Source organism: Zootoca vivipara, chromosome 9 (assembly GCF_965207765.1).
Source record: "Zootoca vivipara chromosome 9, rZooViv2.hap1.1, whole genome shotgun sequence".
NCBI lineage: Eukaryota > Metazoa > Chordata > Lepidosauria > Squamata > Lacertidae > Zootoca > Zootoca vivipara.
The window spans coordinates 18,063,495-18,091,349 of record NC_142592.1 but is presented as its reverse complement, the minus strand read 5'-3'; the positions used below and the strand labels follow the sequence as shown (position 1 = coordinate 18,091,349).

Below are 27,855 nucleotides of genomic sequence, written 5' to 3'. Positions count from 1 at the left end.
TTCTTTCAGGCCAATGAAAACACCTTCTTATCTTTAGATTCAACCAGCAAGTACTGGAGAGCTGCGCCACCAAAGATCTTGCTACAGAACCTACCATAGCTAAATTTGAGTGAGAAGTTTTATCAACATCCAGTGCGACACCTGCTAACAAAGCAACAGCCTGGAAAACTTTCAAGATAGCTGGAAGGATACAAAACTGGAAAACTTTCAAGATAGCTTTGCAGACTCTGGTGGGCTCTTGGGTGTATGCCAGGCCCACCAACAGATGGGTGGCAAACCTACGCGTTGAGAAATAGTGGAGGGATAGACCGGAAATACAGGCTTTTAAGGTGTATCTTGACCTCACTGCTCAATCACCAGCCAGAAAAGATAATAAAACCCTGTTTTCTGATGCTGGTTATATATGTTTGTTTATTCACTGAGAGTCTTTACTCTGAGGCCACCCTCCAAAAAATTATTGCAAGTGCCCATTTGAGGTTGGCGACAAAAAATGATATTTAGGTTTGTACTTTTTGTGAACTTACCTGCAATGATTCACAAAAAATATAATGAATGATTACAAGGGTTCAAGCGTATTTGTTAGGCACTAGGCAAAAACATTCCTTTTCTCCCAGGCTTTTAGCTAGTTAAACAATCTATGGCTTTTAAAACTTTTTTGGGAGTATTATTATTTTTAATTGTAATTGGATGAAATTTAATAAATATAAATAACTAAATAAAATTACTTGGGAGGTACCTAATGTTTACTCTGAGTGTAAAGAAACACAGAACAGTTTGATACAGGCTTAACTGCATTCAAGCTGGACTCACCTGAGCCATTAGCTCTGTCTTTTCCTTCTCAAGCTCAGAAAGGCGGGCTTCAAGTTTTGATTTTGACTTTACTTCTTCTTCCCACATACTGTGAGTATCTTGCGCTGTTGCTGAAAATATGGTTTGCTTCTCGACCTATGGAGCAATCAGAATGTGTTTTGATGCAGAACTATCACAGAAAAGGCAATCCTGATTAGATTATCTGTCTGGAAACTGTAGAAATGGGTCCCTTTCCTAGAGAAGCTGCAGAACTGTGAGTTGAAACAGGATTTTAAAAACAGCGTTTTTTCCCTTTGCAAGGAAACTCAGCAACTTTGAGCTGATCCTAAAAAATGGAGCTTTCCCCCTTTGCAAAAAAGATGCACAACTGTGAGCTGACGCCCCCCCCCCCAAAAAACAGGGCTTTTCCCATTTGCAAAAAAAGCTGCACAACTTTGAGCTGATCCTAAAATAATGGAGCTTTCCCCCTTTGCAAAAGAAGGTTCCTCAAATATTTAATGGGGGGGGGTGCAAAGGCACCTAGGCCTCTAGGAGTTGACTGCTATGCCTAGGACAATTTTTTTCCCCTTGTTTTCCTACTCTAAAAACTAGGTGCACCCTATGGTCAGGTGTGACCTATGCAGCGAAAAATATGGTATATAAAAATATAGACTCCATTAGGTTGTCACAGAGCCAACTACCAAGCCATAATTGGGTGATGGGGCAGTAACTACAGGCTTGCTTGCTCACTTCTTAATTCCCACACCCCCAGCCCTTGGTACATATACCATAGCTGCCAAGTCTCCCGTTGAAAAATGTGGGATCAGCAGCGGCGCGCCACTGGAAGCAACTTTCGGTGCTGGCGCCACCCAATTTCTGGTGCTGGAAATGGGCACCGGAAATCGGGCGGCACCAGCATCCAAAATGGAGCCTCCCTGACAGGTAAGAAATCTGGGGGATTTGCGGGATTTTTTCCAATCCGGGCTTGCCAGTGATTTAAAATACGGGGGTTTTCCAAGAAAAATGGGAGGCTTGGCAGCTATGACATATACTCCCCCTCCAATGTTTCCCTGCTTTGCTACCATTTGTTACAATGCTTGAATTAGGCAAACTGTAGTTACCACTAATTGTAGTTTTCCTCAAAAACAGGTATTGAAACCCACTTAAACAATTGTATCAGTCCTTTTTGCATCACATACATTTTTGCTACATACAGTTAAATATAAATTATTATTAAAATTATACATAAAATTATATGTAATCATCATTATTTAATTATGATGATGATGGAATAAGAGATAAAGTATTATTTTCAGCCTTATGAACCAAATTCTGTTTAATCTTTGGAATAAATATTTAAAGACTTGAGGTGATATTCAACAAAATCAAATTCAGAGGAGACCCATTAAAATCAATTGACTTGATACATTGATTTCAGTGGGCCTACTCTGTGCGTGAAAGCTAGTTTTATTATTCATCAGTGATTTCTGTCACATTTAAACTTTCCCTGTTTGAATTATATGTAGAAGACACTGACTGCAACTTACACACATTTAGCTTATGTGCATTGAGCTGTATGCACTTGGCAAAAAAATAATAATTTAAAAGGGGGTAGAAAGGGGGCGGGTGTCTGGGAAAAAGGCAATCCCACCTGCCTTTGAACCCAATAAATGTTGACTATATGCGATTTTGGCTTTACACGCTATCCCCAGAACATAACCCCTGTGGAAGTTGAGAGTCACCTGAATAATCACTTTCCTTCTCCACATCCCCACTTGAACATCTTTGAGCCCATGAAAGCACAACTTGGGTCAGCTATCAGTTGACTCCATCTGTGCCTTTAAAGCTTTCCCTTCTCAAGTGGGGAGGTAGTCCAGAAGAGGAAACCTGCCCTACTTGAGGAAGGACAGATGTGCTCCTTTCATTTCTTCTTCTAAGTGATTTCATACATGACACATATTTTTTCCTGTTTAGGGTTATTGTCTTTCTGCTTTCTTAAGATTTTGCTTTCTTAAGTTCTTCTAGAAATCTCATGGTTCCCCCAAGCCTGCTGGTATATCTTCCTCTTGTAAGTGGTGCCATTTTGACTGTGCAAGGATCAACATTCATCCCTCACCTTGGGATATCCACAATGTGCTGCATGCTAATTTTCATCATCTTAAAACAGAACCCCCCCCCAATATTTCACTTCTATCCTATGAGCATGTATAATCACAGACAAATCATCAGCACATTAGAAATCTTTACCGCACCTGTTGCTTTAGTTGCTCCTCTAAATTGACTTTTGCTCTTTGTAAACCATTGATCAATTCCTCAAGACGACTGTGAATCTAATTTTTTAAAAAGAAACCAACAATTAAATTACTAAGCTAAACTGAAATAGTTCTTTCCAGATATCTAGAAGCTACTACATTCATTTCAATAACTTAGAATTAACCTGATTAAAGTTTCTGAAGGTGACCTAAAATATTGACAAATCTTTGAATGTTCTCATAACGTAACATTTACTTTGAGGGATAATTTGTAGCAGATTACTGTTTGTGGAATGCTCTCCCAAGGAAGGCCTGCCTACCACCACCAATATATATATATCTTTAGGTGCCAGGTAAAAGCTTTCCTCTATAACCAGGCCTTTGGCCTTTAACTATCTGTGGCCTTTTGGATTTTTATAATGTATTTCTTTTCTCCCTTGGTTTCAATGTATCTATGTGGGGTTTTCCCTTTCTTTCTGTCTTTGTAAGTTGCTTTGGGTTGCCCAGGGCAAGATAAAGTGACTAATAAATTTAATTTATAATAATAAATAATAATAATAATCTGACAGTTGTTGGAATCATCTAGAAACAAACTTCCTACCCGTCACCCTCTCCTTTCCCAATCCTACTGATGACTTACAGAGACACTATTCTGCAGGTCCTTTTGAAGTATCTCAATTCTACCAGCTTGTTGAACAGCTGTTGCTTCCAGTTTGGCATTTTCTATTTCAAGACTTAAAGGAAATAAATAAATCAAAAACAAAATCTCAAGGCAACACACCATACATATATATACACGTTTGAGTGCAAGTTTTCACAACAAATACAATTCAGTAAACATTGCTATTTAATAACATTATCATTTGATACATAGCAGCTCTTCATTTCATTGCATGCTTAAAATACAATGTGCACATAGTGGCAATATATTTTACCTCTGTATATGGTCTTCTAATTGTTTTTTAGAATTAATTGCTCCTGTTAACTCTGCCAACAGATCTTGTAATTTTTGTTCCTTGTCACTCAAAGTATTTTTAAATTCATGAATATGTCTTTCAGACTGAAGATGATGATCTTCTGACTCCTGCAACTGTAAAAAGAAAGAAACCGCAACAGAACATGATTGGCTAAAGGGGCTTGGTAATATGATAATCATGTTTCCAGCTGACTATAGAACTAGAACAAAGTTGCTATGAAGTGAGAAAAAGAAGGTAATATCTTCTCTGAAGCCCCAGCAGAAATTATTTATTAATTCTGCATGTCTGGTCTACCAAAATAACTAAGTGGTGCCCCCAATCTCCAATTCTAACAGATATGCCAAAAGGATACCCTTGGAAGCTCCAGGAGAACCAACAGGTTTGCAGCTCCCCGTGCCTCCCCTGGCTATACAGATCAGCTTTAAAATACCTACATGGAAAGAACACCAGATGGAATGAAATCTAGTCCCCTCATTTTTATGGTGCAACCCTTTTGAATCTCTATTTCAAGTGAGATTGGTAATATAAAGGTACAAACATTGTTGAAATTAAATCCACCTCCATTCATACATGCCACTATTCTGCCTCAAAATGAGCATTTTAAAAAGTGAATAATAGGCTGAAGACATATTAGTCAACATTTAATAAGCTATTTTAATCATACCTTGAATTTTATCCTGTCTATCTCCTTTTGAAGATGTTGCTTATCCTCTTCTAGGTCAATACGATAACGTGTAGAAACTTCCAGTGAAGCTTCTGTCATGGACTGTTTTTTAAGAGAATCTGCAAGTTCTTGTTTAAGTTGCCTTATTGTACCCTAATAAAAGAAAAGATGATTTAAATGATGCCTATAGTTTGTGGAGAAATTTTTGCAGAATACTATCTGCAGTGTTTCATAAAATCTCCAAAGTACCCCAAAGTGCTCCAGAGGATCCTGCTTCAGTTCAGGATGATTCAGCGAGCTCCTGCTTTGAAGCCAAGAAGCCCCGAATCTCTCTGAAGTAGCCCTGCTTTAGTTCTCATGTCATGATTCATACAAAACTCTTGCACCTGGCAATAGATTTTCTTTCTGACTAAATACCAACTGAAACTTCGGACAGCACATGCCAATTGCTTCTAGCTAACACTCACTCCTATTTATTCAGAATGTAAAGATTTAAAAAGGGACTTATCAAAGTGTTTTAAATACACAAACTGGTTGTAAATGCAGTTCCCCTTTGTAGTATATTCCACAGTATTATATGGTGTGCAATTTTAATCTGAGGGTAAGGCTCATTTAGAAGACACAATTGCAGAAAACTCTCTATGTCAAACCAGTATAGTACTGCTAGGTGCAAATAGAGATTTGTTAATGCAATCAGACTTTTGCTACTGGCTAACAGGATTGCATCACTTTTATTTTAATGTTTAGAGCTGCACTGATTGAATATATCACACTTACCTCTCTATCTGCTTTTTCTGCTTCATATTTCAAGACTTCCTCCTTTAAATTATTGCATTTTGCAATTAATTCCTTATTTACCTCTTCCTTCATCTGCACTTGTTTTTCGGTATCAGCTCTGAGTTTATTGAAAATATCATGGAATCGATCTTGGACATCACTCACTACTTTTTCTTTGATAATACCCTTGTTTTGAAAATCTTCATATTGCTGCCGGAGTAGAAGATTTTCACTCTGGAGCTGTGCTAACCGTTCCTGCATAGATTCCTGTTTTACCACATATTTGTTCATTTGCTCCTTGTCAACTTGCCGCGCATTCTCGAGTTCCTTCACTAGACAGTGTGCCTGATTTAAATCCCTTTGAACGCTTTCTAACTGCATGGTTTTTTCTCTAAGACTATGTGTTACCTGATGAAGTTCGTGTTCGAGACTATTAGCTTTACTTTCAGCTTTTCTTAACTGCTCAGACATGCCATTGTTTGTTTCTCGCAGAAGACATAGATCATGGTTCAGTTTCTCTTTCAAGCGAAGCCATTCATCGCACTCTCGTTGCAGTGTTCGTTCAAGATCATTTTTCAATATCTGGCATCGTTCAAGTTCCTGAGCAGCAGAAGTCGAGCGGGAACGAACTGAGTCAAGTTCTCCCTCCAATCTTTCTTTATTTTCTTTAAAATGTTCTAATTTGGATGTTAGGATTGCAACTTCTGTTTTTGATAAATTTATTTGTCCATTGTATTGAAAAATTGTTTGAGTCAAAGTTTCTTCATTTACTTTCAGCTCCTTTTTAAGGTCTTCTACTTTTTCTTTCAAAGCTTCATTTTCTTCCAAATATCTAGTTTCCTCTTCTTGGTGCTTGATCCTTATGTGTTCAAGCTCTAATCTTAACACCGTCAGTTCATCTTCGAGCACTCGATTTTTATTTAACAGTTCCTTTTCTTGGGCATGATTATCAGTCATCTGAATGATTTATAAACATAAGGTAAAGTTAATTTTAAAATCTTCCAAAATTCTTTTATTTTCCTCATCATTATCATGGATTTATATACTTATTTATTTGATTTATTTATTTATTTTTAAAAATTAAAATACAATTTCTTAAATTCATACATACCCAAACAAAATAAAGATATAAATAATAAAGAAATCATAACATACAAAATCATAAATAATGAAATAATACTGAAAATATAACCCATAATAAAGTGATAATAAGGATATAACATAAAGAAAATAACCTCACCCCACATCAACCTTGGATTAGATTTAACTAAAGAATGCTCATAATCGTGGTAAAGTCAGGTTAACCAAAAAGAAAAAAAGAAAGGAAAAAAGCCGAAGCAAGAAAGAAAAAAACAGAAAAAAAACAGCCAGTGTTTAAAAAAGTAATTTATAAAAAGAACTTCCGATTATCGACTTAACGCTTACTTATCCTTTTCCTCCTCTGCTTGTTTTCTCCTAATTCTCTAAAAATAAAACCTCTCCTCATCTTTAATAATTCATTCTCTTCATGCATTCTTTAAATTAAGCAAATCACCAACTCTGTCTTAATGCCTTCTTTTTTGAGATACTCTTCCACTAATTGCCATTCGTTTTGGGTCTTCTGTCTAGGAACGTTCCTAATTGCTGCCGTCATTTTGGCCAAATTCATATATTCCACCATCTTAATTTGCCATTCCTCCACCCCTGGCAGTTCTTCACCCTTCCATTTTTGTGCTATCAGTGTTTATTTGATTTATATACCACCCTTCATTTGAGGATCACAGGGCAGTTTACAGGATAAAAAAAGCATAATAACAAACAAAACAATACCCCCAACAGCTTTAAACAGCTAAAGGCCTGGGAGAAGAGGAATGCCTTTGCCTGGCACCTAAAGATATGTAATGATGGCACCAGGTGAGCCTCCCTGGGGAGAGCATTCCACAAACAGGAAGCCACAGGGCAGCTGACATCTTTGATATCTACCAGCTGGAACAGACAGGAAGCATAGTTGTTGCCACGTGAGATGTAAAAAGGGCTGCAATTACCTTGAGAGAACTGGTGATAACAGCCACCTTCAAGAACAGCATATGGAAAGAAACATGGCTGCCTCTTATAGGTCCATGTCCCCCCCCCCCATGCAGTGCTTGTTAAAAGAAAGTGGAAGAAAAAAGACTAAAAGAATTTGGTGGAGTGCAAATTCCAGAAGCAGGCCATAATCTGATCTGCACATTGGTTCAGGAGAAACCTCTCTGGAATCTGAACCCCTTCAAATTGCTTCCCAATCCCCCAATTCCCATCTCCTATTGTACACCTGGGAATATCTTGCATACAGATATTAATCATGTTTAACTAATGCTTATGCACAAACAATACAATCCACATTAAAGTGTGACAAATGAAGGTCTTTAAACGTACCAAGAAACCATAACTAGAACATAGTGAGCCCTTTAACATACTGTATTGGCCTGAATATAAGCCTCACTTTCCCCCCAAATTCCGACTGTGAAAAGTTAAAGTGCAGCTTATATTTGCGACCTTACGGTATGCAGCCAGGAGCCTGGCAAAGCGGTGCCCGCCCCGCACACACTCCCCAATCCTCTCTCCAAAGGGAGACAGCATACTCACACTTTAGAAATTTGCTGCAAGAAATCCCGGAGTAGTGAAAGTGAACTCAAAGCAAAAATTTACTGTCCCATAAGTTTATGGAACTGTTCTGTGCTAGTACGTCTTGGAAAAATATTTGTGCTGAACTCTCTTACACTTTTAAGCATTTGATAAAATGGATACCTCTGATTGTATAGCTGCTGTTTTTTTCAACTCTTCCTCTAATTCCTTCTGCCTCCAGAGTTGAGTATTCAAAATACCCTCTTGCAGAGCTCTGGCAGTCTTTTCTTGTGACAGCTGCTGTTGGGCTTCATTGCGTTCTTCTTCAATCTACAAAAATGCATTTAAAGATGTATCTAAAAGAATATACAATTTTATTTTTTAAAAAAATTGAATTCAGAACAAAGCTGTCCTTTAAAAAAATGCACTAAAAGTGAAAACTTTTAGTAAAAACAGAAGTCACTATACTAGATTTTATACATAATAATTGCTTTTCCAGGTATTTATTCTGTTTCTGGGATTAAGAGAAATTAAGATGAAATTCTTAATTTCTCATATTTTCAAAAGAGAATTAATTTAAATCTTTTGAAGTATCTTCTTTTATTTGATAAGAAAGGAGTTCAAAGCACATACTATTGTGGTAAGAACAGAAAGTACACGTTACCTTTTTTTCTCTTCAAAATACGTAAACTGTGAAAGAAAAAAACCTAAAGCTTGCATATTAATTTTGAGTTTGTCATATTTCTGAACAAGCTTACCATATGTCGAACAGACTTCACAAGGTCTTGCACTGCCTGAGGCGTTCTCTTGAAACTCAAATCTAATGCATTTGATGAGGAATTGATCCTCTCTAAAATGCTTTCTCTAACAGGAGGAATAGAAAAGGAAAGACTAGGAAGCAAGCTTCCTTGATATCCACCAGATGTAAATTTTCTGCCCAATAGGTAAGTGCTAGAACTGCCATGAGGATAACTAGAAAATGTAGAAATCCACTCCTGATTAGGTTCGTCAATTTTCTTCATTCTATTAAAATCAGAATACAGCTGGTAGCTTACACCAGCCTTCGTAGGCACTAGATAAAAATACTTCTACATATTCTGAATGCTGGTAATGACCAATTTTCAGTAATCAGATCTGGCAGATGCCCAAACATTTTCAAGTCATCTAAGTATTTTGCATTTTCTCACCCTACTAAAACATTTTGTTCAGTTTAACATACCAACTAGAAGCATAAAACTTAAAAACTATTTGTGAAAGGAAATTCAGACTCAAGGTATCAAGCAAATAAGGAGTAACAAAAAGTCCTTAAGTATGCTGCTTCTTCAGTATCAAAAGGAAACGGAAAGGGGCAAAAATCTTTAAAACTGAACTCAAACGAGGAGAATGCATACTGTTTTAAACAGTGTAAACATTAAAATATGGACGAGCACTGTAAAGCTGTCTATTACAGAACTGACATAGCCATTTCTCCTTTCTTCTGAGCTTCAGCTGACATCACAAAACACATAGCCTATCTAGTTAATTATGAGGTCACTAAACTTTTTAAAAGTCTATTTTCCTTTTGCTCCCTAAAATATTTAAGCTAAATGCAACAGAAATAGTAAGATCTAATTAAGCAAAACATGCTTACTGATTATCAGTTATTACTTTAACCTAAATTAGGGGATTTAATATTTATATCTGATTTTCTATCAGGTTGGTATTTAGGAGATCAAACATTCTCATAAAATATGCCTTAGGCAGCCTGGCTTGAATTGTCCTTTCTGAACCTTTCGAAGTCACATTTATTCATTCATGCCTTTAACAGAAGCTAAAGTAGCAAGACTGCACATACTATTTAGAATTTTGACCATGGGCTGGTTGTTGTGTACATTGGACTGCTCAGCTTACACTCCCTTTGACGTATGCACACTTACCAGAGGGTAAACCTCATTCAAAATGTATTTCTCATTTATTTCTAAGTAGACATGTCTCTTATTTAAAGTGGACAGTTCTCTATTTGAAAGTGTCTCCTATTTAAAGGGTTGTCCAGTCCAAGGTGATTCTTTTTAAATCAGAAGAAGGGAGAGCAGCAGTCTTGAACTGCCGATCATCAGTATGAGTAAGCTGGCACATAGGCCACGTGGTTAGAATCTTTCCCTTTATAGTTAATCGGTATCAAGTTCATTGCTTATACCCAAAGGCTGCTGCAATGTATGCAATGTCATTCAGTAAAATATATACAAATTTGGTACAAAACTTAGAACATTCACATTATCAAAACATGACCTAATCAGCACAAAGCTATGGAGACACTTTAATATAACAATTAAAACATTAAATAATAAAATTTATAAACTAAAATCATCACGTGGCCACTGATACATTAAAAGAAATATTAAATAATACAATTGATAATTGTGTACAACTTTGGTAAGAAAGATGCATCTTGGTATGGATGGCATCCGATGAATCCATCTCCTTTACCGTTAATACCGTAGCTACCTCAGCAATATAATTTTTTATTTTATTTTCCTGGCAGCAGTTGCAAAAAGTGCTACACGCCAGGTCACATATTTATCTGTGTCTCTTTATAGTTAAAGATTCTGCATTTCTATTTAAAATAAAACAAACAGATTTTCCCACATTTTATGTTCCTTTTCTGCTCTTTTGGAAATGGCAGCAATTTAGTATTGGGCTATTTTCTGACTGGTCCCTTCAGCATCTTCTCAAAATCACAAAGGTCCTCCTAAGCCCCCAAACGGTTGGCAATCATTGCAATACTTTATCTTCTGCATAGAAAATTAATTTTAGATAGTTGCTCCTAAATTTTGGTTGGATGATTTCACCCAAGTGTTCGATAAATAGATTAAATAACAAGGGAGTGAAAGGGCAGTCCTAACAAGAACTCTTTTAAACCTAAAGGTTTCTAGTGGAACTTTGTCTACATATATTGAGACAGTAGGTTTAGAATACATTAGCTTAACCCAAGACATGAATGTGGAGCCCATCCCTATTTTGCTCAGTATCTGGAATAGTTCGACATTTTAAAAAGGTAGGCCAATTTTCTTGGCTAAATGGCGTAATAGCATAATCAAATAAGAGAAAAATCAACTTGGGTAGCCATCTGATAATTGGCCAGGTTTCCAGTCAATACTTGAATTATGAAGTGGGGGAGTAAAGGGATCCATAATGCTCCTGAAGTGGACCCATAAGCTCCACCTCTTGCCTGACTTCCAATTTCACTGTCTCCTATTGGTCCCCATAAGACACAGTCCCTATTCCTATTCTTTACTCAATTGCTGAAATAGAATAACTAGGTCTACTTTCTCATGAGCATTATTTATCGCCCACTCAAATCTTCCATTCTTGGGCAAGGTGATTGAGCGAGTGGTTGCTGAACAACTCCAGGCATGCCTGGAAGAAGCGGACCATTTGGATCCCTTCCAGTCAGGATTCAGGCCTCATCATGGGACTGAAACTGCCTTGGTCGCACTGGTTGATGATCTCCGGCAGGCTAGGGACAAAGGTGAGAGCTGTTTCCTAGTCCTGCTGGATCTCCCAGCGGCTTTTGACACCATAACATCCTTCTGGACCGTCTAGAAGGGTTGGGAGCTGGGGGCACTGTTATACAGTGGTTCTGCTCCTTCCTCCTGGGCCATGTTCAGAAAGTGGTGGGGGGGGGGAATGAGTGTTCAGACCCCTGGGCTCTCACTTGTGGGGTGCCTCAGGGTTCTGTCCTCTCCCCCATGCTTTTTAACATCTACATGCAGCCGCTGGGAGAGATCATCAGGGGGTTTGGGCTGGGTGTTCATCAGTATGCAGATGATACCAGCTCTACCTCTTTTTCAAATCAGAACCAGTGAAGGCGGTGAAGGTCCTGTGTGAGTGCCTGGAGGCGGCTGAAAGATGGATGGTGGCTAACAGATTGAGGTTGAATCCTGACAAGACAGAAGTACCGTTTGAGGGGGACAGGAGGCGGGCAGGTGTGGAGGACTCCCTGGTCCTGAATGGGGTAACTGTGCCCCTGAAGGACCAGGTGCGCAGCCTGGGAGTCATTCTGGACTCACAGCTGTCCATGGAGGCGCAGGTCAATTCTGTGTCCAGGGCAGCTGTTTATCAGCTCCATCTGGTACGCAGGCTGAGACCCTACCTGCCCGCGGACTGTCTCGCCAGAGTGGTGCATGCTCTAAGTTATCTCTCGCTTGGATTACTGCAATGCACTCTACGTGGGGCTACCTTTGAAGGTGACCCGGAAACTACAACTAATCCAGAATGCGGCAGCTAGACTGGTGACTGGGAGCGGCCGCCGAGACCACATAGCACCGGTCTTGAAAGATCTACATTGGCTCCCAGTTCGTTTCCAAGCACAATTTGAAGTGTTGGTGCTGACCTTTAAAGCCGTAAATGGCCTTGGTCCAGTATACCTGAAGGAGCGTCTCCACCCCCATCGTTCTGCCCAGACACTGAGGTCCAGCACCGAGGGCCTTCTGGTGGTTCCCTCGTTGCGAGCAGCCAAGTTGCAGGGAACCAGGCAGAGGGCATTCTCGGTAGTGGCGCCCCCCCCCCCGGTGGAACGCCCTCCCATCTGATGTCAAAGAGAACAACAACTACCATACTTTTAGAAGACATCTGAAGGCAGCCCTGTTTAGGGAGGCTTTTAATGTTTAATAGATTACTGTATTTTATTTTTCTGTTGGAAGCCGCCCAGAGTGGCTGGGGAAGCCCAGCCAGATGGGCGGGGTATAATAAACAAACAAACAAACAAACAAATAATTAATTAATTAATAATAATAATTGGCACCTGTTACAAAATAAAGCAAAGATCAGAAAAATCTTCATTTTTTTGCACTCACTAGTTCTCCAGAATGGGAGAGACAACCTCTGTTCCATATCTGCCAAGTCTCCCGTTGTTCGCGGGAAACCCCTGTATTTTAAACCGTTTCCCGCTGGCAGCCCGGATTGGAAAAAATCCCGTAAATCACCCTGATTTCCTACCTGCCAGGGAGGCTCCTTTTGGGTCCTGGCGCCACCCGATTTCCGGTGCCCATTGGGTAGCGCGGCACCGGAAGTCGCTTTTACGCAACATCCGGTGCCGCGCTGCTGCTGATCACGCATTTTTCAGCGGGGAAACTTGGCAGCTATGCTCTGTTCAGCCCTCCCTCCTATGCGGGGCTCACCAAACAGAAAACCTTCCCGAAACAGAATCACCTGCTACAGCTTATCAGTGATGCACAGTGAATTATTTCTTTCATTAGTCAAGATCCCTTTGGCCAGCAACCTCTCTGTACTAGTCTGTGTTCCCACTGTGGACAATATTCACATGGGTTTGCCTTGTTTTGCATGGGAATGCATTCTCAACACCCCTTCAACTCTACATAACTTTTTCCAAAAATCTGTACACTGATTTTATCCAATCTAGATCTTCACAAAGAAGCTGGCTAGAGCTATGCATTTCCTCGGCAGCAAAAGTTCACCATCTGCCCCTAGACCTGCAGGTTCCACCCCAACAAGACAGAAAGCACCCCTCCTGTGTGCCAGCCCCAGAGAGTTAAATTGCAGCAAGGAATTAAGAAAGAAAAGACAGGGAGGAGTCCAAGAATGTGCTGTTTCTTGAGTCAGGGTTCTTTTGGATTCCGACATAGCCCAAGTTGTTCCCTCTTGCGTGGACCAGAAAATGTACCTAGATTCTAAGGTAGCCGGAATTCTGAGTGTGTGTCTGGAATCGGCTGACAAAACCCTGAGCAAGGACAGGCAGGCAACCAACTAAGTAGCTGAAGTGAGATCTTGCCTGGGATCTGCATGAATGAATCACAGGATAGATGGTTTGATACCAGCCAGTACATAACCACATTAAGGCAGCTTAAGGAGGCAAATTAAGTCATCTCTGGAGCTTTCTAACACAGGAGCTAAGGAGATGCATCACAAAAGATTGGTGGTTATGGTGAGCTGTATTTCAAGTACTGACCCCAGGCCAAATTTAATGTTCAGAAATAATGCCTGTTTCTAAGACAGTAGTTCTAATTATATTTAGCCCAAAGTAAATATTAAAATAAATGGGACTTCCTCATGAGTAAACATAATTAGAATCACCCTGTAAACCAATTATGTTAGACTCAGAGGTAATGGAATATGAATAAGACTGCCTACCACAAAAAAACGGTTTCTGTTCATATTCTTTGTAAACAACCAAATATAACATGAGAGTACAATAGTTAATTTGTTGTCTCAGACAAATGCTTACTACAAATCCAAGCTGTTAATAATGTTTTCAGTACTTTCATAGGCATTTTTACTTTATTTCTCCATTGCCTTTAGCTGCGATTCGTGCATTGCAGTGGATTGCACTAAAAACCCTTTGGGTTCTTTCCAACTCTACAGTTCAGTGTTTCCAGATTAATCTAACCTGTTTCAAGTGGTTTTTCAGTGTTCTAAATTCCATTTCCAGACTTCTCAGCATTAACTCAAGTTGTTGTTTTTCTTCCGTTTGTTTATAGTACTGCTCCTCTTTCTTCCTTAACTGTTCTTGGTTTTCCTCGTACAACCTTTCAGCACTTGTCCTCTTTTCTTCTTCTTGTTTCAAAGAAAATCTGGCAAATAACCATTTTAAAAGATGTGTATGAATACAGAGGCAGGCATTTAATGTTAGGTTAAAATGCCTCTATAAGAGATGTTTGAGGCTATGTGCATGGGGGAGCTGTGCTTGTTTGCCCTTCATCCATAGATCTCAGGGCAGTTTGCAACACAAAAACAGAAGATAAGTAATAAAAACATATGCAAACTGATAGCAACACTTGGCCTACACATTTTGGACTTAAGCACATAGGTCCCTGTGGAAATATGACAATGTGCAGACATCAAGTGATGCCATTTCTGTATGTTGTGCCACTTTAAGAATAGGCTACTCTAATAAAACCTTAGCTTAGCAATGCTGACTCCATCCTAGAAAGTCTCCAACTTTTTACAGCAGAAGTATCTAATAAAACCGATTCCATTTTATTTTTTTTAGATTATCAAAATTGAAATTTTTTATGACAGCTTACTTGAGACTGCTGATAGTACTTTCCCATTCAACTTTTTTATGATCCAGTGTAGATTTCATTTCTGTCATTTCTTCTAGTATTCTCTGCTGCTCTTTTTTCTCATTCTCAACTTTTTTTACTTTTCCTCGAAGATGAATAGAACATGCTCTTTCACGTTCAATTAAACTTTCATATTCATGACATATATTTTGAATTTTCAGGAGACTCACGGAATCCACTTTGGGGGAAAACAGTGTAGTATTAACTTACTTGCTCAAAATTTTAATTCATAGCAACAAGAAAAAGTGAGTTATGTATAGCTTTATATCAATACCCTGGGAAAATGTGCTTGGAAAAAAATCACACATATTGATTGTATTCTTGAGGTGTGATTCACACAATGAATTCTTGGTAAGTTTAGGGTTCCGAATTCACCGGTGTTGAGGGGTGCACTGCACATGCATTGTAAATGCACTTGCACTTCCAAGAATCTGGGCCTCAAGTGACAATGATGGCTATAGGAACACTCCCAGATTATGAACCTGCTCCTTCAAGGGGAGTGCAGCCATGTCCAGAAGAAGCTGTTCCACCAAATCTCAGACATGGGAATTACCCACCCACAGGATCACAGTCTTGTTTGGATTAAGGTTCAACTTATTGATCCACATTACTGTCTCCAGGCATCAATTCAGGACCTGTACTGCCTCTTCTAAAACTTATAGAAGGGAGAGACAGAGCTGAATGTCATCAACATACTGCTAGTTGTTTGGTCCAAATTCCCTGATGAGTGGTTGCTTTGTTGCTGCTGCTATTGCTAGGAGTTAAAATCCTTGTTGATCTACTGCAAATCACCCACAGGAAGACATACAAACATATTCAGATGGTCCCACCCGTACCCTGCCAATTAGATTTTAGGGGCATACAGGGTAAAATAGAGGGAGAGGAAGTCTTGTTTACAAGAGCAAAAGTTGTGCAAGCAGCTTGACACTGTTGGGTGTTGGGTGTTAAAAATATTTATTTTGTTCTGAATATTATGCAATAGCACTGTGCTTACCTTTACTATCCAAACTAAGTTTTTCTATCAACATCATAGCTTCTCTATAGACTGAAGTAGGTAACTCAATATCATCTGTAGGTGTATCTGAAGACGGAGTTAAGTCATCAAAATCATTGGTAATTCCCACTGCTCTATAGATCTATAAGTAATAAATACAAAATCAAATAGAGTAAAACTTCATAGCAAATCAGACCATTTCTTTTTAACTATTAGGCCATAAATAGTGTTTCAAGAATACAGCAATAGCTCAGTTCAGCACAATTCAGTCAAATCAAACCATGATCAGTTCACATGCTGGTTATTTCACTACAAAACACTTGAGAAGCATGACTGTCCTTGACCTTGGTGCCATGATCCTCCCCTCTTGTCTACATGTGAACAGATCTACAGTTTGGTCCTAAACAATGGTCTGATGTCCAATATGCAAACAAGCCAGGGTTTAGCTTGTTACACAAACACATCTTTGTGCTATATCAAGGGTAGCCAACATGGTGCCTTCCAAATACTGGATTGCAACTCCCATCAAAACTGACCATTTGCTATGCTGTCTGAGGCTGATGGGAGTTGTAGTCTAAATAACATGTGGCATCACATTAGATGCCCCTGCGCCACATTCTCTGTCAGCTCACCCACTTCCAAACAGTCTCTGGATTTTATGCCAAAGCATTTTGCTTTGTTCAGTTGAATGCAAAATGGTGGTACACCTAAGCTGTTATATTGTCATTGGCTGGCTCTCCCTAGACAGAAGGCTAGCTGAGAACTTGCCTACTTAACAACTTTCAAACAGCTCTTGGCTTTCCTAATAGTGCTGCTGATTTCTAACTCTCCGGGTGCTGGTATCCACACTTCTTCTCTCCCAATTTCTTTAACAGTCCTATATAGCCATGACCAGGATTTTGTCATAATTTGCCCCGCATTCACAACTTTATTATAGCTCATATCCAGTTGTGTATTAAAAGAAGTCACAAAAGTTCCATTGGTCTGACTGAATCATTAAACTTCCTTCCTTCCTGAAAGTGACAAATTATTAATGTCTAACTGCAACAGTTATTTTGCCAGCAATCACCAAGTGCAGATTGTCCCACTCAGCGATCTCTTCACACATCCAGGGAATGTGCATGTCCAAGGCTTGCTACAACTCATTCCTGCTTTTGCGCATTATCCTAAACCTTGGATCAGCATGACATGAGTGTGGCCATTCTTCCTCAAAAATTGGTGAAAATACCTTTGCCATTTATAGTTCTGTACAAATGTTTATAAGTTAAGGTAAAATTTTGACAGCCTATTTTACAGTACCTTTTTTGTTTCATTCACATTTCGGGCTTGATGTCTAGAAAACAAACATAATACTTTTTCAGTATGAAAGTGTTGCAAGTAAGCTACTTTTAACTTTAAAAATGTACACAAATTTTGTATCTGTATCTTTGGGCAGTGGCTCAGTCTGTTTTGGAGCCACTTCGTGTGTTTCTAATTAGGCTCTTTATCTGGAACTACATTAGATCTGTTAAAAACTAAACTGTTTTCCCATCATTCACTATAATGGGTAAACTAAAAACAGTACATATACTTTAACATAAGTGGATTAAATTAGCAGCCCCCACAGCAACCCAAACAAAGTGCAGAAGCCTGTCAAATTTTAGGCAGATAAACCCAGCGTGAGGGTGTGTGCAAGGCACTTTTAAAGTTTGATGGGAAATAATTCACTGTTATTAAAAGTTAGACCTGTGTGTCTAAACCAGTGTTTCTCAAACCTGGGGCCCCTGCTGTTGTTGAACTACAACTCCCATTATCCCTAGCTAACAGGACCAGAGGTCAGGGATGATGTAATCTCACTGTATACAATTTGTACAAGTGACAATAAAGTATTTCAATGATAGGAATTGTAGTCCGACAACTGCTGGTACCCAGGTTTGTTGAATACTCGTCTAAACAAATGATCCCCACACCTCTTAAGCTCAGGGTATTTCCTGAGTCAGCGTCTCAAAATAATGAGGCATTTGAGTTGAGACTACAGAGACACTTGTAATCTTATGGAGTCTCTGTGAGGCTTTGAGACACTTTGTTAGAGGCACAGATTCAAAAATATAAGAACAGATCCTGAATCACCTGATCATTCAGGGTACACAGAGAATTGATGCATAGCCCTGGCAAATTAAAAATTAAACCAAATGCAAATTGGCAGCATGAGCACATAATTGCAAAGACTTCCTCAGGAGAACTTGGAAGGCTCTGGTAAATCTGGAGACACAATACTTGGCTAAATATATCACTGCCATTATTCCAAATAACAGAGCTTTTTACACTCACCAAACAAATAACATGCATTCAATGGTGGGATAAGCTCAGTCTGTAGTGCATAATACTCTTGATTTCTTGGATTGCAGGGGAATGGACTAGATGACCCTCTACAATTCTATGATTTTAATGTTCTAAACAAACAAACAAACAAACAAACAAACAAACAACATTATGGCTGTCAGTACCTCTCTTCTTCCAAAGATCCTTCACTTAAACTGCTGTCATCATGAAGTTCATGTAGATTTTCAATAATCTCCTGACTGGTTTTCTGCTTTGAAATCCATTTTTTGTTTTCACTCTTTTCTACATCCTTCACCTTGGCAATAGGATTTCCCCTCAAATGCAGAAAAAACATAGTATTTAAGAAGCTACAGCAAAATATTGTAAACCGCACCACCTTAAATAATATGCATTGGGGAAAAACAAATGCACCTGTAGCAAAACAAAAAAATTATACAGTGAGAAAAATGAAACCATAACATACTTAAAGATGGAAAAATTATTGGCAGATGATTGTTGGGACCAGATCTTTGAGGAAAATTAGAGCTAAATGCTACTAACTACAACAGTATGACTATTTCAATTGAAAATGATGAACTATGCTCTCACGTGTCCAGGATGGAGATGTAAATATAGTCTACATCAGATGGTTGTATAGTTACTTATCCCCTTGTGCAAACTCATTCAGTACATTCATATGAGTACAGATGTATATTAATATTATTATTCATACTCACTTCTTAAAAGTTACTGTAAGTAATCCCTTTTTATCTACTGAGGAAATTTTGCTCATTAATTGACTTTCTTCCATCATTTCACCTTCATTTTCTGAGGGCTTTTGATCCCTTTGTTCAATATTCATAGCCAGTTTTTTTCCAACATTTGCAGTTTCTTTTTTTCCAGCAACCTCCACTTTCTCCCATTTCTGCTTTCTTTTTTCCTCTTCAACCTAAAACATATTGTCAATATATTGTCAGAATGCATGTAGATTGCCAATAATTTTTCATTGTTCTTTTATTTTTTTGCTCAACACTCCAGGAAAACAACCATTTCACCACTGGAAAGAAAATACTCACTACTAAGCTTGCAAGTTAATAAGAATTTGTATTGCATAACAGGTAGTAATGAAAGAATACATGAATTAGTGACAGAAAAAACCCACAGTATTTAAGTGAAAGCAGATAAATTATTTAGAGAAGTGACCAACAATACTATAAATGAGGGAAATGAATCTTACAAGAGTAACATTTCACACAGCAAAAGTGAAGAATGCTAAGCAAGAATGACAGTAAATGGAAATATTGATCAATACCCTGTTCAGAAGCCACTTTCACATTTTTTGGGCCAAATTCTTATCCTGATTAAAATGGGTGCAGTGTATTTGTCAGGCCATTGCACCTATTTAAAACTTAAGTTATTTGTGGCCTTTTCATGTTAGTATAGTCTACTATTTGTAAACCACCCTTGATTCATAGATCTCAAGGTGGTTCACAGCATAGAAATACCAGAAAAAACACAAAATACATGATAAAAACAAATTGGTGAATTAATAGTTAAAATCATCGTCTAATGGAAAGAAAGCATATATAATCTCTTCCTTCATGATCCGCTTAAGAAGAATTGTGTGAAGCTTAAAAAGAGGGCTTTCCGACAAATGTTGAAGAGCTAAAATGAACAGAATGTGCAAGAAAGGATGTGCAAGAAAGATCAAAGAATGAAAAGCAGCAGGTACACTTCTACCTCTTTTTGCAGTTGGGCTTTTTCGTTCTCCAAAGCCAGGAACACTATCTGCAGCATTCCTACCTCATTTTTAAACCTTGCGACATCACATTCCAATTCTTTATCCAGTTCTTTTTTTGATGCTTGATGGAAGCTTTGTACAGAGTTTATCACTTTATTTCCAATCTCAGTATCGGTATCTTTACAACTGCTTACAACAGTCTTAAAACTATGTAGAGTTTTTCTACTTGTTTCGTTTGCTACATCAAAATGTAAATTTGAATTGTCCATCATGATAGGTTGTTTGATACATGCAGTCTTAAAAGTTGCATCTGAAACATTGTCTTTACAAGTATGCAATGGTGAATAATTGGGACTTGTTATTGGAGCTGAAGTCTTCCCACTCTTATTTGTTTCCAAGTGTTCAACTGTATTGTCACTCCTTTCTTCACCTAGATTCACTTTTGTACCTCCTGTATTATTGGACAATGCCTCATCATATGTGTTCCAATGCTGTTCAATATTCTGATTTTCATTCTTACACAGTTTAAAAAGAGGCTTCTGAGAAATGGAATTTTGGGGATATAAAATCGTGTTTTCAGTACTGAATTCCACTTCTGTGATCACAGAGTTTGACTCTCCATCACTCTTTCCCTGTATACCAATGGTACCTTTAGACAGATGAGGTGGTGATGATTCTTTCGTACCCTCTAATACACCACAGAAGCCATCTTGCGATATTCCTTCCACAGCAGTATTGCATATTTTCTCATTTCCATTAACTTCACCGAACATTTGCTTTAGTTCTGCTGTAATGCTCTTAAAATTTGTTTTGACTTCCCTTTTCTCACTTGCAACCCACATTTTTTCATATCTTTCTTCCCAGAGTGTTGAATACAAATGATTGTATTTATTGTTTGATTCCGCATTGTAAACAGCTGCTTCCGTTTTCTTTTCATCACAAGTATATGCAATTTCTGCCTTGTCAGTCTGATTTTCAGGTGGTGGTTTCTCTATAGAGTTGGATGTGTCTATTATATTTATATCCTTATGCAAGCAAGTATGGACAAAGAAGAATTAGCAAATGATAACCAATAATTATGCTACAAATATTATAAGAAGGAATTCAATGCTGGCCTTTTATTTTTTAACAAAAATGTTGGGACTGCAGCATCATAATAAATGAAATATATTTCTTCCTTTTGTGCACTTGTGTGTGTGTGTGTGTGTGTGTGTGTGTGTGTGTGTGTGTGTGTGTGTAATTTACTAAACTCATCACTTTGGACAGATTTATAAAGTAAAATAAAAAATTCAAGTACTAATATTAAGTATTCCCTGTACAGATTTTCAATTATTGTGTAGCAGGAATAACTGAGGAGGTTGGAGAAGAGCTATGAATCTTTTGAGAATTCACGGCTCTCAAAAGCATTAGAACTCAGCAAATCTAATGTATTCAGATAGATAGGAATACTCAACAGGTCACAACATCTTCCCAAGCTACCTGGGGCCTCACACACCATTGTTACACTTCCCACTTCAGTAACTGTCACCACTCGCGGTGGTTATTACTGGGTATCTGTGCAAGCCACACATAGCCACTTGCAAAACAATGGAAAACAATGGCTGCATTAGTTGTGGCTGAAGGGGCTGGTGCGGCTTCCAAAGAAGCAGACAGGTAGTGGGAACGATCCGATCTATGTTTATGGGGAAAACAAGAGCCTTTCCCATTACGAGGCAAAGGTTGAACTTGGACAAGGTTCAGTTCCAAAGACACTGTGCTTAGCTCTGTGAACACTCACGTGAAACAAGTGTCTATCCCCACCCACCTTAAGGAAACAATGACATAAAAACCTCAAACAAGGGGAGAACACAAGGTGGAAACGAACAAGTGGATGAAACACTGAAGACAGGAAGAAACAGACCCTAGAAAAGACATGGGAATGATCGGGAGAAGAACAAAGTGTCGGGCAGAACACTGGGTGAAGGGAACCAGACAAACCACAGAATCAAATGACTTCCCACATGGTCAACAAAGGGAAGGACAGAAAGGCAAATACACACAACAAATAAGAACCGTTATGATCCAAAGACAGGTCCACAGAGTTGAGACATCTCCACTTTTGGATCTGGCTCCCGAAGGAGGAAGGGGTACTGAAATTCAATGGAGCTGTAATTTTTTCTTGCTGTCACTGGAGGGTGCTCAGTATCTATTCTGAATACATATCTTCCTGCCTTGCGAAACTACAAGATACTTGAAATATACTGGAGAAATTTTGACACTGTATGTTTAAGTGCTTCTGTGGTAAAATGTAGGCTAGAGAATCTCTCTTGGTGGGACTGTGATTTTCAGCGACCCCAAGAAGTAATGCGCCCAAGTAATTCCATGTGAAAGAATGATACAAACATTGATTTGCAAGACTACTGCAAAGGTCTGACCATTATTTTGAATTCCTCGGTAATTGCCATTTCGCTGCTAAAAATCTTTCTAAATACACTTTTCTATCAGTGGCATAGCTTTTAATTCTTTCCTTTGCTCAACATTTGACATGCAGCAGTCCATATTTTCAAAAAAAAAAAAAAGTATTTATTCTACCTCTTTCATTTATTCATTCATAGAGGAAAGGATCTATAAATGTGTTGAGATCACAGAAACCAAGAGCCTAAGGGAGTTCCCATTCAAATAAACACAATACAGTTCTAGAAATAGAGAATGGGCAGTGATGAGAAATCTGGCTGAAATTAACAAGTAGAAAAAGACATAGAATTTGGAAGCAGAGATGATGAAGGTATCAAATTCATCAATTTACCTTCAAAATCACTGAAAAACTAAAAAAATAATAATCTTAAGGATTGTTGTAGTCACATAAGAAACAATATTCAGTTTAAGTATTCAAATGTTTTCAGTTGTACTTATGTACTGTTTTCAAATACTTACCTTGTTCTCATCTTTTTCTAATTCTTTCATGCCTTTTTGTTCATTACATTGATCTGTAAAATATTAGATGAAAATGGGTGTTAACTATTATAACTTCTGTTTCACTGTACTCCACAGAAAACCCAGATAGTATAAACACTTCTGATGGTTGTTGTTGTTGTTGTTTTTAAAACCTAACAAGTTAGCTATACTGAACTGAGACGTATTCGGATGTATTCAGACTTCCAAGGCAAGTAATCAAATAACATTCCAGGGCACTCAGAACTGTCAGAATATTTCCAGCAGTAATTAAAAAAATGGGAGAAGAGAGGAAAATGTAGTTAGGATGTCCCTACAAATACCAACTCCAACTAAAATTAATTCTTCAACATAAATTAGAACCAGAACTAACTAAAACAACTAACCCAGTTTCAAACCTTGCAATCCACAACTCTGTTAAGTGGACCCACTAACTATCAAATGAGTTGTGAATAGAATTGTAAGGCATTTTCTCTGCTCTTTGGTATATAGGCAGAGCCTAATATTGCAAAGAATGAAACCAACTACCTTTTAAAGCAATTCTTGTTCGAACATCAGCTAACTCTTCTGCTCTCCCAGCAACACTGGTTTTGCTTGCAGCATCACTTTTAGTTAACTGTAGTAGAGAGGCATCATCTTGCATCAGAGAGCTAAACGGTTTAGCGTAAGGAATAGTCCTCAATGAATTACTGGTAGAATCCCAGTCAGATGTACCTGATAAAGTCAGAATAGTTTTAGAAAGTTCAAAATGCATTGTATTTAAGTAAACACCATGACACATTTACTTTTTCTAGAAAACAGACCAAAATTACCTATTATGTTTTAAATTTATAGATAGAAAGATCTATGGCCTATTATGAACAAAGGAAAGCTCCCTATAGTTGAAATACTCATCTCTGCAATATGGAGTACCACAGCTCTTCTTTAGGAATTTCAGTAGTAACCCTCTATGCAAGGGTCTTCTGTTTACAATAATACTTGGCCATGCATCTCATAAGAGAAACACAGTCATCTGTATATGGAAGCATAGAATGTACCAAGGCCACATTGCCTGCCTTTTCTCAAGAACTTAATGTGGGAATCTCTCTCTTATTTTTGACAGTGTGTCATGGACTGGCTGGATGCAGGAGAGTGGTGAAAGGAACCAGCTGGGGAACCGCAAGGGAAGAAGGCTTAGAGCCTGGGGATTGTTGGTGGGACAACGATGAGTGGTCAGAGGGAGAGAAGGAGGTGTCAGAAGCTGAAGAGGTAACATGGTTTAGTGAGCAGGAAGAGTCTGTGACAGAGAACAGTCCAGAACCAGGAGCAGAAGTGGGCTGGAGAGAGGAGGGGGGGGGGCAAGAGGCAGAGATGAAGCAGGATATTAAAGAAGCCAGGGAGTCTCCTGCTGTGACCTGCTCTCCTCCTCCCTGGTCTCCCAGAACTGGAGAGGTATGAAGCAAGCAGAGCAAAGACGGGCAAGACAAAGGAGCCTCAGATTGCTTGAGGAGGACCCGGGGAAGGAGGAGACTTAGGGAGCTATGAGAAGGCAGGGACCTTCAATCCTTGCAACTGCCTCGTCAGGGCAAGACCTGCTGGGAAAAATTCCTGTGCTCACCAGGCCTGAGCTGTTTTGTTTCTTTGAATAAACAGTTAACTTCATTGACACCTTGTGAATTATTGATGACCTGATCCTGACACCTGCCCTGAGAGAGACTAAGCTAATATATGGTGGCCTTAAGTTCTTTCTTCAGAAGCATAGGATAGTTAATTGTTGTATTTTCAGTGTATGACACAAATAAAACTATCTAAGAACCTTCAAGATCATCTTCAGCGTCTAGTCCAAGTTCTTCCATTAAATCTGAAAGTAGAAAAAATACAAAGGATGTCAGCTGAAAATGATATTAAACAAAATGTGTATTTTCCTCCAAATAATTTATTGTAGAATGCATTACCTGATTTTTGCTTTTCTTTGCTTTCTGTCCTCTGATGATCAGCATCATGTTTGAAGTTACCTTTATCAGACTTTGCCTGCAACAAAGATAATCCAAAAAAGAAAGATGAAACATCTGAATTGGACCGTTAGCTATGATGATTAACTGAAGTAATTAGATTCATGTGAGATGACCAACTCAGTGTAGGTTACCCTCTTCCACTGTGGGAAGTTTGCTGGAGCAATAATTTTAATGGTGTAAAGCAGGTTCGTGACTGAATGCGGGATACTACATATAGAAATTAACATATCTCCCATTGTTCTCACACAATAAAATTCACTCAAACGGGTCAACTGCTTGCAGCCAAACATCTCCTAAGGACCATTACTGGTGACCTCAGTATTGCAGCTTCTCCATGATACATTGGTTACAACTCATCTACCATGTCTAGATCAAAAGCATTTTCAGCTATTCAATGTTACACTTCCAAAGCTTACCTATGATCTGTTCCCTCACATATACACACTACGATTTGGTAAGTATGTAAAGTAAAGAACATAGCTCAGTTGGTTAGAGTGTGGTGCTGATAATGTCAAGATTGCAAGTTCACTCCCCATATGGGACAGCTGCACATTCCTGTATTGCAGTGGGTTGGACTAAATGACCCTGTGGGGGTCCCTTCCAACTCTACAATTCTATGATGCTATATAGCAGTGATGGCGAACCTATGACACACGTGTCAGACATGACACGCAGAGCCCTCACTGCTGGCACGCGCCCCACCGGCCCATTTGCACTGTTGTTGTTGTTTTTTGCCCCCCATTTGTTCTCCCGCTCCTCCTACAGCTTGTCTCCACTAGAGCTTGTCTCCGCTGTTGCTGGTAGCCAGAGATTGGTTTTTTAACTCTTTCTGTGCTGATTTTTCTGGCACTTTGGCAGCCTATGATTGGGTGTAACAGCGTTCGTTTTTTAACCCGTTCTGTGCTGGGATTTTTGGTGCTTTAGCAGACTATGTCGGTGCTGCGTGTTAGTTTCAGCGAAGGTATTATTCGTCATTTATTTTTGTTCTCTTCCCCCCCCCAAAAGCGCAGCAGCTTTGGGGCATCCCCCCCAAAAAACCTCCAAAACTTTGGTTAGCAGCTCCCCCAAAAAAGCTCAACAACTCTGGGCACTTTGTGATAAATAAGGGTTTTTTGGTTTGGTTTGGTTAAATAATTAGTTTTTGGTTTATTAAATACAGTTATATATTACAATTATACATTTTTGTTATTTAAACTATAAATATCGCAAAATTATGGTGTTTTTTCTCGAAGTGACACATCACCCGAGTTATGCTCGGTTTTTTGGCGAATTTTGACACACCAAGCTCAAAAGGTTGCCCATCACTGCTATATAGCCATATTTTGGTAACCACCTCTGTATCTCTCTACTATGCCTCTCCCACCCCACATCACAGGTCGGATTGTTCTATGCTTCTCAAATCCACTTTTCTCTTTTTCAGTATGTTTCACATATTGCAATGCAACTCTCTAACAACTATGGCACCCTCAAGAGTTCATGGAATAAAAGGCTGCTCTCCTTCTGTTCACAGCTCTTTTGACACTATATTTTAAAATACTAGCTTGTACTATGTTACATTTTTAAATTACTAATTTTGTTAGTTTTATACACGGCACTACAATAATTACATGTGGACTATATCTTGAAGTGGCAGAAGAATTCTCTTAGAAGCACAGGTCAAGACAGTTCTATGTTCATATGTTCTTTAAAAAAAACACAACCCACCAAAACCTTTAAAGACACACATAAGGAAATCAAGAATAGGCTCAAAAGAGCAAAGCCTTGTCAGTAGTGCAAAGTAGCCTACCTTTGAAGTCCATGAAGATTCTGCATCTTCCTCTTCCTCATACATTCCAAATGTCAATGCAGCTACAAAATAAAAGATCGACTGATTTTTCTCTATAAAAGAAAATTTTCTCCACAAGCAAGAGGGCAGCCCCAGCTGACAAATCATCACAGCAAGTGACAAAGCAGCAAATCTGAGTTGAGCATTTGCTTGGCTAGAGAAAGTACTAGTATTCATTTCATCACAGTATCAGTTAAACTGCACTGTGACACTCTTTCTGATATTTGGGGCCTAAACAACTTTAAAAACTTATGTGAGCACCTTTAATTGGGTCTGGAAACAAACTGGCAACCAATACTGCTCCTTTAAAACTGGGGTTATAGGAGTTCTAAAGGGAACCCCAGCCAGTAATCTGAGTGTTGCATTTTGAAGTTTCTGAGTAGATTCAAGGGCAGACCCACAAAGAATACATTGGGATAATGCAATCTGGAAGTCACCAGAGATTGGAGTACCATGGCAAGTTATATTTGTCCAAAATGGGCTGTAACTGGTGAACCATGCAGATGAGACAGCGGTGTTGGAAGAAAGGGTTTTGGATTTGTTTAGCACCCGAGAAAATTTTGGGACAAACTGGGTCTGCTGAAAAGGAGAAGACTCCACTTGAACCAGGATGGAATCAGACAGTTAAGACTTAAAATTAAAAAGATGGCAGAGCAATTTTAAAATGGATTGAAGCAGGAAAGACAGGAAATAAGCAGCACCTGGTTCAGAACAAATCAGGGATGAGTAGGGAAATGTTTATGATCTAAGTGGGTGAACACTGAGAGTGCATGGCCATATGATAGACAAGGGGGGTGGTCATAGCATTTTAGGATAAAATACATATGCCAAAGACATTTGGAGAGTGCCACCATATCTAGGTATCCTTATTTTGATGCTGGACCACTTTGATCTGACCAAGATGGTTGAGCTGGAGTGCACTGTCTTAGCGGAGAACATGCATAGGATTATGCCGTTATAGTAGCC

At 38.7% G+C, this 27,855-nt stretch overlaps 1 protein-coding gene across 14 annotated transcripts in view; it reads right to left on the bottom strand.

The window, feature by feature from the left end:
- Positions 1-27,855, bottom strand: part of ANKRD26 (ankyrin repeat domain 26) — a 54,490-nt gene that overhangs the window by 13,489 nt on the left and 13,146 nt on the right. For 10 of the 14 annotated variants that reach the window (XR_015945915.1, XR_015945914.1, XR_015945916.1 and 7 more), the window contains exons 12-30: positions 26,851-26,912; positions 25,005-25,080; positions 24,866-24,910; positions 23,599-23,784; positions 23,053-23,105; positions 20,139-21,164; positions 19,136-19,347; positions 18,584-18,733; positions 17,397-17,430; positions 16,098-16,239; positions 15,065-15,281; positions 14,428-14,611; positions 8,226-8,372; positions 5,460-6,416; positions 4,683-4,835; positions 3,977-4,131; positions 3,682-3,775; positions 3,042-3,119; positions 811-945 (exon numbers count right to left, since the gene is read on the bottom strand). Coding sequence is in view for 9 of the 14 variants with exons in the window: in XM_035127225.3 (XP_034983116.3) it covers positions 811-945; positions 3,042-3,119; positions 3,682-3,775; positions 3,977-4,131; positions 4,683-4,835; positions 5,460-6,416; positions 8,226-8,372; positions 14,428-14,611; positions 15,065-15,281; positions 16,098-16,239; positions 17,397-17,430; positions 18,584-18,733; positions 19,136-19,347; positions 20,139-21,164; positions 23,053-23,105; positions 23,599-23,784; positions 24,866-24,910; positions 25,005-25,080; positions 26,851-26,912 (4,106 nt within the window). In the remaining 5 variants the exon portion in view is untranslated. The remainder of the gene's footprint in view (positions 1-810; positions 946-3,041; positions 3,120-3,681; positions 3,776-3,976; positions 4,132-4,682; positions 4,836-5,459; positions 6,417-8,225; positions 8,373-14,427; positions 14,612-15,064; positions 15,282-16,097; positions 16,240-17,396; positions 17,431-18,583; positions 18,734-19,135; positions 19,348-20,138; positions 21,165-23,052; positions 23,106-23,598; positions 23,785-24,865; positions 24,911-25,004; positions 25,081-26,850; positions 26,913-27,855) is intronic. The other 4 variants (XM_035127229.3, XM_088652398.1, XM_035127228.3 and 1 more) reach the window with 3 other exon arrangements.